This window comes from Etheostoma spectabile, unplaced genomic scaffold (assembly GCF_008692095.1).
Source record: "Etheostoma spectabile isolate EspeVRDwgs_2016 unplaced genomic scaffold, UIUC_Espe_1.0 scaffold00019552, whole genome shotgun sequence".
Taxonomy (NCBI): Eukaryota; Metazoa; Chordata; class Actinopteri; order Perciformes; family Percidae; genus Etheostoma; species Etheostoma spectabile.
In genome coordinates, this window is record NW_022605007.1 from 1 (window position 1) to 10,948 (window position 10,948).

Below are 10,948 nucleotides of genomic sequence, written 5' to 3' on the forward strand. Positions count from 1 at the left end.
CACACACACACACACACACACACACACACACCACACAAAGAGAGGATGGCGTCGCCTCCCTCTTCACCTCCACACCAAGGGCAAGGCGCGGTCCATGTTCCCAGAGGCGTGCGGTTTCCAAAAACCTCTCCCACCCATCAGTCTTAAAATCCGAGAATCAGAAAGTATCAGGCCGCCCACACATCCCTCTCAGCACTGCGGGACGACTGCGCCAAACTGCAAACTCCTCCCTTGTTGAATTGTTGTAAAATTATTATATAATTTTAACCATTTTTGTTAGTTTAAGACTCTTGCTCTCGGTTTAGGGTGTATGAATTTTAAACCAGAGATAACAAACTGCCCTCTCCCTGTGATAACTTGCTCCCAAGCGATGGGAATGGCCGGAGTCTCCCAGAGGAGAGGATAGCATCACAAGTGAAACCTCTCTTCATAATGTTGGTAATGACGTCAGCATAAGAGGGTTTAGTCAACTCACTACATTTACTCAACTGCTTTGTTTGCCCAAACAGCCAAACAGAGCTCGATCAGAGCCATTGCATTGCGGCTGTTGGCGCTTTTCAGCAGCTTTCTCCGTTAAAACTTCTTCTTCTTTCAATAGTAAGTTAAATTGAACACGTAGTCAAAGCCATCTGTCAGTTTCTTGTCTCTTTGTCCTTAGCATTATGGACAAAAAGACAACAAAGCTCTTTATAAGTTATTATCGGAGGTCATTAAGCACGTGGAATATCAACCAAACAAACCTTTTGTCCCCACGGATTATGGTGGGGGCTGTAACTTTGATTCTAGTGAATGACTGCAAACATACAGCTGTCTGTATACAAATATCTCCTCTCCACTTTTTACCGTGCACTCGCTGAACTGCTGCTGTTTGCATCTCAAAGAGAAATTGTTTGGAAAAATTGCAATTTGGACTTTTTTTTTTTTTGTCGAACACACATTTTCTTTTTTACAGTTACCAATTCATAAAAACAAATTCTAGCAATAAGATGTTTAAAGCTTTTGTTTTACTGGTTGCTGGCTCTGGGTGCCTGTCTACGTGTTGCTGTGAAAAATAAAAAGTCAAAGTTGGGGTTACCTTCCAAGTCTGTAAAGTGATCTTTATTAGAGTAGCAAAGCGAGACGCTGTGAAAACCTGCTTGGCACGTCTGTTGGAATGAATCTTGCTTTTCAAGGTACCTGACCATTTCTGTCTTTTGTTCAATCCTGTTTTTCCTTTTTATTTCACGTTAAACAAGTTGGTCAGTAGTCCAACATCAGTTCAGCCAGTGCACATCAGAAGTGTGACTCATACAACAGCTAATCTTCATCTGTGGCCCACAGAAAGCACACTCGCTCTGCTCCTTTCTCTTGACAGCTTTTTGCTTTCCTCACAACTGCAGCTTCTTTTTGGTCTTTTGATCAGTCCAGGTCAAATTTGAATTTAATACTAGCAAACAAGGAAAGTCCAAAGGTCTTCCAATGTAGAGTAATAATTATTCACTTCTGTGTAATTATCTGTTGGATTGTAAAACACCCAAATAGCCAATACTAAATAAGTGATGAAAAAATAAATAATCGTATGAGCCAACCTAGCTCGGTAAAACTCGATGTTTTTTTTTGGGAAGAATGTTTTAGGAAAAATTAAACAATCTACAAATCAAAGGAAAAGAAAATCTTATGAAAAGTAGTTTTGTAATTTTCTTTTTTTACAAATACAGGTTAATTGGTTCCTTCTAAATACATTTACATACAAATACATTTAATACGTACATTTAAATCATACTGACATGCTTGTTTGTTTTTCATTAACCTTTAATATTGGCCATTTTGGGCCGGCTTGACGTGGTTGTGCTACCGAGGGACAGATAGAACAGTGTTGAGGTGTCAGTGTACGTGCTCTGCTGTGGTTACATGTATCTAAAAGATGCAGAGAACGAGAGCAGCGGTGTGGCAGTCCCAAGGTTCAACGAGTCGTCCGATTGATAACAAGAGCGAGAGAAACGCCCATCCACACCAAGAACGATAACTACGGCAATGTGAGCATCCACACGGCTGAACGCTAACGGTCTGTGAACCGCGGGGTCAAGCCAGCAACAGCTGATAATACACTGATACAGCAGATGTTGCAACGTAGGAGTACAGGAATGTCTGCAGTGATATCCTATGTATTTGTGAAATCAAGTATGCTCCATTTTATAAATCAAAGGAGTCTACCGGCGTCCCTACCTGTGTGAAACAAATCTCTCCGCCATACTGTGATGTAAATTCAGATGGATTTGTTCTTCATATTGCCCTGAAAAATGATCACAGTGATATTGTATCCCATTGTCATTATAGTTGTGGTGTGGACTCCGCCATCCACAATTTTAAACCCATTATAATGTTGGTTATAGTTATCGCTCCTGGTGTGGACGGCCCTTAACAGTATTGTGTTGGTGAAAGTCAGATTTCTGGGGAGCGGCTCGTCCCGCAGGCCTCATGATATCGCTGAGGTCTAAAGGGAAATCCAGGCAAAATGGACTTTTAGTTCCTGGGCAGTTCACTTGTTCCAAGACATCAGGCAGTAACCCTTGCGTTGTCCTCAGGTCAAATTTGACCCGTTTCAAAGTTTTATATCAGAAGTAGGGATTTCTTTCAACCAAATTGCCCAAAAATAACATGGATTGTTCCATACAATGTTCTTCAGGTAAAATTACTCATTACTTTCATTGAATGTTTAGGCGTTTATTTAATCGTATAGCATTTACATTGTTAATTTTTTATATAAGTGGTTTCTAAACAGTATCTGGATCCAGTCAACATCCTCTGATCTTAACTATTAGTCAAAATAATTCATAATTTCTGCCTTTTAAACAAAAAAAACTTAATTTATATATATTAAATTTATATAAAACCTATATATAATTTGAAATAAGTGAGGTTTGTTGGCCGTGAATTCCAAGAGTAAGTGTAAAACCTATTATTAAGCCAGCTGCGCCAAAAGCTGGAAAAAGTGGCAAATACTTCAGAAAAAGCGACATAGAGAAAAATGCAACAAAAGTATTTTTCAATTTTGACCTGGAAAGACAAGTTCATGTTTGACGGGACGACAACACAAGGGTTAAACAATAGCACTCCATATCAATCCATACTCCTCGTATCACGTATTCTTCAGTGTCAATCACTTAACCCTGTAACCTTTTCTTTTTTTGGCTAACCTGAAAGTCAGTTTTGTAAGAATTCTCCTTTAATTATCTGTCAGTGTCATCGCACCTTTTTGTTCTTGATTCTATTTGAGCCTTTCAGGACTAAAAGGGGAGTGTTTGCTGTTTTCATGATTCACTACATGAGTAAATAAACTACAGCTGAGAAGAGTTTGAGAATGTCTTAAATATTGTCCTGTCAACTTTTTATTGCATTGAGAATTAAAGTTGCTGCATGTGGTACTTTAACGTAGGATTAAAAAATACACAGTTAAGATATTTAATAAGCAAAACATTGGTACATTTTGCACTTTAAACAACAGGTTACAAATAGATTCATACTTGATTGGTATTTAAATACAAAGCAGGATGAATGTTTATTTCTACAATGCATGAGGACAACATGCTAAACATTATTAAACCGATATTACACAACAGAAACTGTGTGATGCCAGATAATGTTGCGATACTAAGAACAGTTGTGGCGTAAGTTCATAGTTTTCTTTGAAAATTACATCAACACTTGTTTTCAGAGTTTGAAGCCATTTCATTTTGACGAGAAGAATTAGGCTAAACGTTTGCTTAAGATCTGATGCTCATTGGCTCGCTGTCACCCTCATTTGACTTAAGACGGAAGGCCAGAAAACATGCAGAGAAATATAATCTGTCTTGCTTTGCAAACTTTGAATCATCTGATCATTCATTTAGGGGTATTGTAGCTTACTTTATGTAATGGACCCCCACATGTTGACACTGAATATAGCAGCAATGAACTAAACTTAGTTTAGTGCACAGTTTTTTTGTTTTTTATTTAAATTGCAAAGAACAAGACATTTTGGCACAAGAAGAGCTCTCTTTTTTTATATTGGTTCAAACTGATTGTAAATATTTAGTGTTGAAATCTAAAATTAAAATATTCCCAACCCTTGAAATGTTCACAAAGTATCCTCACACCAAACACATTCAGGCATTTTTCTTCTTCCTTGTCCTTCTTGTTATCTTTTATTGACACAAACCTTGGCGCAGAAACCTTTTCCTACGGTCGTTGAAGATCAGGTGCGGGACTGCAGCACCAGCCGCTGGACTGTGTCCGACAGGTGGCTCATGTCCGCCTGCTGAGCCTGCTGTTTGATGGACTCCAGGGTCCGAACCTGCAGGGACGAGACAGGAAATGACAGACTGTAATTTCCCATTTCATGATCAATAAATGTCTTAATCTGAACCAAGTACAGCACCCATTTAACTGGAGATGTTTCTGACACTGTTATTGGGAAAGCCTCCTACTGGAGTTTATGCAGCGATCTGATATCACATTTTTTAAGATTAATTTTTGGGCACTTTAATATTTATTAATATAGGACAGCTGAAGACATAAAAGGGGTCGGAGGGCGGAGTCAAACTTGTGGCCGCTGCGTCGAGTTGTAAACCTCTATGGGCACTTGCTCTACCAGCTTTTTGTTAGTTTTTTCCAGCATTTTACTTACTTTTTTCAACATTCTTTTGATCAATTTTCAGAATGCTATAAAATTGAATTCAACACCCAAATTCTATGGAAGTAATGAACTAAACATTTATTTTACTTGTACAGGAAACTAACCATCCACGTTATTTCTTTTTAGTTGAAATAAACCCAAATATTTCTAAAATGGGTCAAATTTGACCCGAGGACAACAGGAGGGTTAAAGAAGTTAATTTAGTTTCTTTTTCCATTATAGCTCACTGTTAAACTAGATAATGAAAGATAGTTCTAGGACGTTAGTTTTTGTTTGTTTGTCTCACAAAGAGTTTAACCCAAGCCAGGCCGAAAAACATATCACTTCTATACAGGGATAGCGGTTCAAACATTACAAAATATACAAAGTATTTTTCAAAACACAGGTATTGGATTGTATTCGGAATTGGCAGATTTGCAAGTTTAGGTATCGGTATCTGGTAAGAAAAATGGTCTTGGACCATCTCTACATTTAACCCTTAGAGGACGAACCTCCCACCCAGCGGCCGCAGGAGATTATTGTTTACATGATCTAACATAACAGCTAGAGCAGCTTTGCTTTGCTAAGGCTTTTTGTCTTACACGTCATGACATCATGTCACGTGACGTCCGGTGCCATGAGATCAAACACACCTTTACACTGCATATGAATATATACAAAAATGCATGTGCTTCAAATAACTTATGGAGTGTTAAGATATATTTTGTTCACATTTCTACATTTAAAATAACTTGTTGTTTTCATTTAGTAGTCAGCTAAGGTTATAAAAATTTAAGGGATATAAAGCAACTGAAAATGCCCCAAAGAATTGCTGCTGATCTGGGTGCAGCTGCTTGAGAACTCACCGAGACGCGGGTCTCACAGTATCCGTGTTTGTGGCTGAGGTTCCACAGGTTGACGGCCAGCTGGCTCAGCTTGTTGTTCCTCAGGTCGCCGTGAGCCAGCAGTACGGCGAACAGGGAGAAGGCCAGAGCGCCCTGGCGCCGCGTGCTCTGCTGCAAGCGGGCCAGAAGAAGGGGGGGTGTTTTAGTTAATAGCAGGGCCACACGAAACCTGCAGACGTTTAATCCAGCAGAATCTTCTGCAAAACTTTCCGCAGAATTTAAACAAACTTAAAAAAAAAAAAAAACTCAGAATGTTAACACATCTCCACCCCAGACTAAAAAAAAACAGCTTTTCTCTCTGGATGACCGCTTGAAAACAATATCTGCGGATTCCGTTTGGGTGGTTGGGTTGTTATAAGATCAAAATTAGCTTCTAGTGCTACATGAGAAAATCAAAACACTGCAGTGTTGCTGGTGGCAGCGAGCAGTGTGTGTGTGTGTGTGTGTGTGTGAGGTGTGTCTCACCTCGTCCCGGCCGAGTGCCTTCAGATGGTCAAGCACCTGTCCAATCAGAGTCTCGCTCAGCTTGTTGATCTCCAATAGGAACTTGGGGTCTCCTCCATAAAGAGTCTCATTGGAGTCCACTGAGACCAGGGAAAGAGAAAAAAAAATCAATTTAGATGGAAAAATGCTCACATAAAACCTGTCTATGAACCACAAGTAGATCCTCTTGTCATGAAGAGCAAACGTAACTGTTGCAGTGTTTGTTTGTTTTTTACCATTTAAAACAGGGTATTCTAAATGTATACAGAATTTAACCTCTGTTGGATTAGGGACTTCTGTCTGAAATGAAAACAAGGGCTCAGAAAAAAAATTATGTTGTCACCTGGATTTATCTTTAAGAAAACATGGGCAGTGTTGAAGAAAATTAGGTCATTTTTAGTTAGACCATCATTTAGTTGGACCGTCATTTATTTTTCAACAGGACCTGAACCCAATCAAGATGGTTTTGGGTGAGCTGGACCACAGAGTGAAGGCTAAAGGGCCAACAAGTGCTATACATGTCTGGGAACTCCTTCAAGACTGTTGGGAAACCATGTCAGGTGACTACCTCTTGAAGCTCATCAAGAGAATGCCAAGAGTGTGCAAAGCAGTAATCAGAGCAAAGGGTGACTACTTTAAAGAAACTAGAATATAAGATATGTTTTTGTTAAGTACATAATTCCATATGTGTTCATTCATAATTTTGATCCCTTCAGTGATAATCTACAATGTAAATAGTCATAAAAATAAAGAAAACGCATTGAATGAGAAGTTGTTTCCAAACTTTTGGCCTGCACTGTATTCTAACTTCAAAACCTCAGTCAGACGAAGAATCAATGAGAATGTTTACATGCACACTAATATCACACTATTATCCAAATATGACAATATTCTGGATTGAATAGGTCATGTAAACAGTTTATTATGTTTGGAAGTGTTCCGAATAAGACCTTTTTCCGAGTATAGAATTTTCCGATTAAGCAAGTATTATTGAGGTTTTAAAAGCATTGTTTTGGAGATTTGTACTTTTTTTTTTTTTTTTTTGCAGTTTAGCAGTTTACAGCCAGTTTTGAACTCTAGCCTGTTTACGGCTTACGGTCAGCTCTGTGCCATGCTATGGTTGTTGTACACAAACTAACAGCTTGCAAGACTGCAGTAGAGCTGCATGGCCAAAAGAAAAGCCAGCATTTCTAGTCAAAAGAAGAAACACAGCTACTTTTAAACATAAAAGAGACATCCACAGATTTTTGAATATGTGCAAATATTGCAACAGCAACCTTTTTAAAGAAGGTGGTTGAAGGGAAGGAAAGATGGAAAACTTAAAAATATCCTTTTTGCATGGATGCATGTTCATGGAGATGTTAGTGAAATATTAATTTATTTTAATTAGCCATGTAAACATCTCAGTCGGAATATTGTCTTTTTTGGAATAAGGGCCAAAACTGGGATACTGTGTGCATGTACACATGGTCAATGAGTCCGGCAGACTAGACTAACATATTCAACTAGACAACCGCTCTGCACCAGCACTCTCTCTGCTACTAGGGGATGGAGAGGGTGACTGGCAGGTTAACAATGGACATGCGTTTTGGTAATTTTGCTAACAAGGGAATGGCACCACCCCTTTAAATCACCTACTGCCCGTACCTTTAGGGATGGAGTAGAGGTAGGTTTCCTGGCTCATGGCGGCCAGCAGGGGCAGAGCGCTGACGTAGACCCGCACCTTGGCATCGCTGTTCTCCTCCCAGGTGTAATCCTGGATCATGTTGAGCAGACCGCGCACAAGGTAGAGCACGCCATGCTCTGATGGTCCTGCAAATACACGCACATACACACACAGTTAGAAAACGATGACTACTCTTTCCTTTTCTGTAATAATAAACGTTTGCATGGCAAAAAGACCAAATACTGTTTCTGCTCCTACGAGATAATCCTGACGACCTTGTGAAAAGCACAGAATGTTGAGCATGCATGAGGAAATGCCCTGCCTGACCAGAGACAACACTAACTTAGTATTATGACTTCATCTTAGTACAAAGCTGCTGCTGTTGAAGGCTTTCGTTTTCTGTACTTATGCTGTGAGTGCTGTAAAACTCTACTTGCAAGTAAACAAACCTTTTGAGAGCCTTCAGTGATTCTGTCCATTTCTAGATAAATAATATCATAACACGGACACACCCAACACGCATTGATACTCCAACACCTGAACTCCTAACTGAGCAGACCGAACAGAGGAATGAGGAAAAGCCTAATGTTTCAGCCTTGGATGATTTTCCTCATCTTTCTGTTCTGAGAGGCTAAGGAAGGGACTTGTGTTACCGGGACAACCAGCAGCGTAGCCAGGAAGTTGTTGATGAAGTCCAGCAGGAAGCTCTCAGACGCTCGAAGTTTCCCCTCCACGCTGATGGAGCGAGGGACCTCCGGGAGAAGACTGACCGCCGCCTTTAGGAAAGCATCCGCTGTAGGTGTGGAAAGAAGGATAAAGAGATGGAGGGGAAAGAGAGGTAGGGAGGCAGGAAGTAGGTAACAAGGAAACAACGAGCACGAGAGGTAACGTGGAGAGAAAGGAAAGAAGGGGAAAAAAACAGAAGAAAGGAAGCAAGGGAAGTGGAATGAGAGGAAAAGAGGGAGATTACAAAAGTGGAATGTTAGGAATTGCCGAAACAAAGCCAAATTAATTCACCTCAAAATTGTAAACATAAAATCCTGCACATGCCCTTAAATTTGACTCCTTGTTTTAAATGTGAAAGCTAACAGCTGCTCACCCTGGGAGAGACACTGGTTTGCCAACGCGACCTGACCAGACAGCAGATAGAGGCTGAGACGACTGAAGATGCTGCTGAGAGACGGGATGGTGATGAAACTGTAGGCAGCGCACGCCTGGAGGAGAGGGGAAAGATAACAGCATCTGACATCTGACACTGGCTCAAAACTTTCCTCGTACCTAAGGGCAATGCTGAAACCTCCTCCTGTGGCAACGTAAAGTGGCCGCAAGGATCAGATGCTGTGTGTGTGTGTGTGGTGTGTGTGTGTGTGTGGTGTGTGTGTGTGGTGTGTGTGTGTGTGTGTGGTGTATGTGTGGTGTGTGTGTTTGCATAGCCATCGTTGTGAGGCCAAGTGTGAGTTTATAACCTTTGGAGTGAGGACCATTTTACAAAGTGGGACATTAGGCCGGTCCTCACTTTTTTTTTCACGGTAATGGCCTAAAAGGCTGTTTTTAGGCTTTTCTCAAAGTTCAGAGAGGTCCTCAGAAAAATAGTAAAATGGAAATTGTTAAGAAGAAATTTGTGTGTGTACATCTTTTCATACACACACTTTGCTCTGTCACCCCCCTATCATACACACACGTGTACTGCACCTGAGAGATTGTTTTCATTTTGGGCGACCCCTTCAGGTTCACACAGGTACTGCGCCTGAGCTAATCTGCACTGCGACCCCTACAGCTTCATGCAGTTACTGCACTGAGCCACTCTGGTTTCAGGCCTTGTTTACCACTCTGCAGAAGGCAATGTCCAACAGAAGTTTACTTATACTAAATACAAGTAAGGAATAATAATAAAGGTAACTGTAAAAATTGACCAGGATTAGAAGAAGTCAGGACTACAGAGAGCCACGAGGATGACATAGTAAAACAAAAACACATGACACTGCTGTAGATTGGTCTGCATGTACAGTAAACCAGGTAATAAGCAAGTGAGACTCAAATTAAGAACAAATTACAATGCAGATCTATAAACAGATAAAATTAATAACAAACAAAGAAAAACCAACTGAGTGCACATAGATAAAATAAGACGCAGGTAATTTTCAAAGGCTTTGTAAGAGACAGTTCTCTCTCCAACTCTGGTGGGGGACCAGTATGTAATACAGGTGGTTGTGTATCTATAGAGTTGATATAATGTGTACAGTTCAATCCTACCACACTGGAGTAGGTGATCATTAGTCAGCAACAGGATCTGTATGTGTTGCTTGGTTCAACATCCAGTACTGGATAACAGTTTCTGGATCATCTGAAATCTCCCTGGTGGCTCTGAGCTCTCCTCTGAAGTCTCTGGACATTTAAGAGGACTTCAACTCATAACCCTGACCTATGAATGATAGCCAGTAAATTACCTTCATGCTAATTATATTAATATTCCTTATCATAGCTTAAAGCTTTTAAATAACATAATGCTTCAAGTCACAATCAAAGATAACACTGAGTAAAACTCAACTATAGTTAAAGTGCATGATAGAAAACACAAATAACATATTTAGCACTGATGCCTCAAAAATGTTGTCAAATTCTTGTACACTGTAAGAAAATACCAGCACTAACACTGGAATTCAGCACAAAATACATCTTAAGCAACAAAGCTGCAGCGCTCACACAATAATGCAAAGAAAACACACCAGGGCAGAACATGTCTGTTTAGCAGCAGTCTTTCTTAAATACATTGCAGATGTATTTAGTAGTTAGCATTTTTAGCATTATCAAATAGGATTTTACATTGCACTAGTTAACATTGCAGCTAGTCAACATTATCTGCATTAGCTACATGTTAGCAGGTAAATGTACTCACCAGTGTGGATTCAGGCCTCAGCGCAGTTTATTATCCACACTGTCATTTGTGTTGTCTACATTAAGTATGAATTAACAACAATCATTAAATGAGCTCCTCCATAGTTTAGCTGAGTTTCTTACTTTCACTTTCACCTGTGACCAGTCAGTAGAGCTGGGCTGAAGCATTCGATTGGCTAAAGTAAATTTGAATGTATTGGTAGTAGTTTAGCATGTCAACATGCTAAACCAAGAAAGCTAAACAGTAAACATTAAACCTGCTAAACCTCAGCATGTTAGCCTAGTCATTGTGAGCATGTGTTAGCATGCTGATTTCAGCATTTAGGTTTATTGGTTTCCTTAACAGGAAAGTGGTGATTATAAACA

At 39.9% G+C, this 10,948-nt stretch overlaps 2 protein-coding genes across 2 annotated transcripts; both read right to left on the bottom strand.

The window, feature by feature from the left end:
- Positions 1-3,241: 3,241 nt before the first annotated feature.
- LOC116684743 (VPS35 endosomal protein sorting factor-like) lies at positions 3,242-7,821 on the bottom strand. Its single transcript, XM_032510180.1, has 4 exons — positions 7,669-7,821; positions 6,004-6,122; positions 5,500-5,649; positions 3,242-4,312 (listed from the first exon to the last, which is right to left on the bottom strand). Exons 1-4 carry the CDS (start codon positions 7,784-7,786, stop codon positions 4,214-4,216), a joined length of 486 nt encoding a protein of 161 aa, XP_032366071.1. The 5' UTR covers positions 7,787-7,821; the 3' UTR covers positions 3,242-4,213.
- A 456-nt stretch (positions 7,822-8,277) lies between these two features.
- Positions 8,278-8,901, bottom strand: LOC116684744 (VPS35 endosomal protein sorting factor-like; the record flags this gene model as incomplete). Its single annotated transcript, XM_032510182.1, is given in 2 exon segments — positions 8,278-8,480; positions 8,787-8,901. Coding segments are annotated over 2 exon segments (318 nt in total), but the record flags the coding sequence as incomplete, so codon positions are not given.
- Between the last annotated feature and the right edge of the window lie 2,047 nt (positions 8,902-10,948).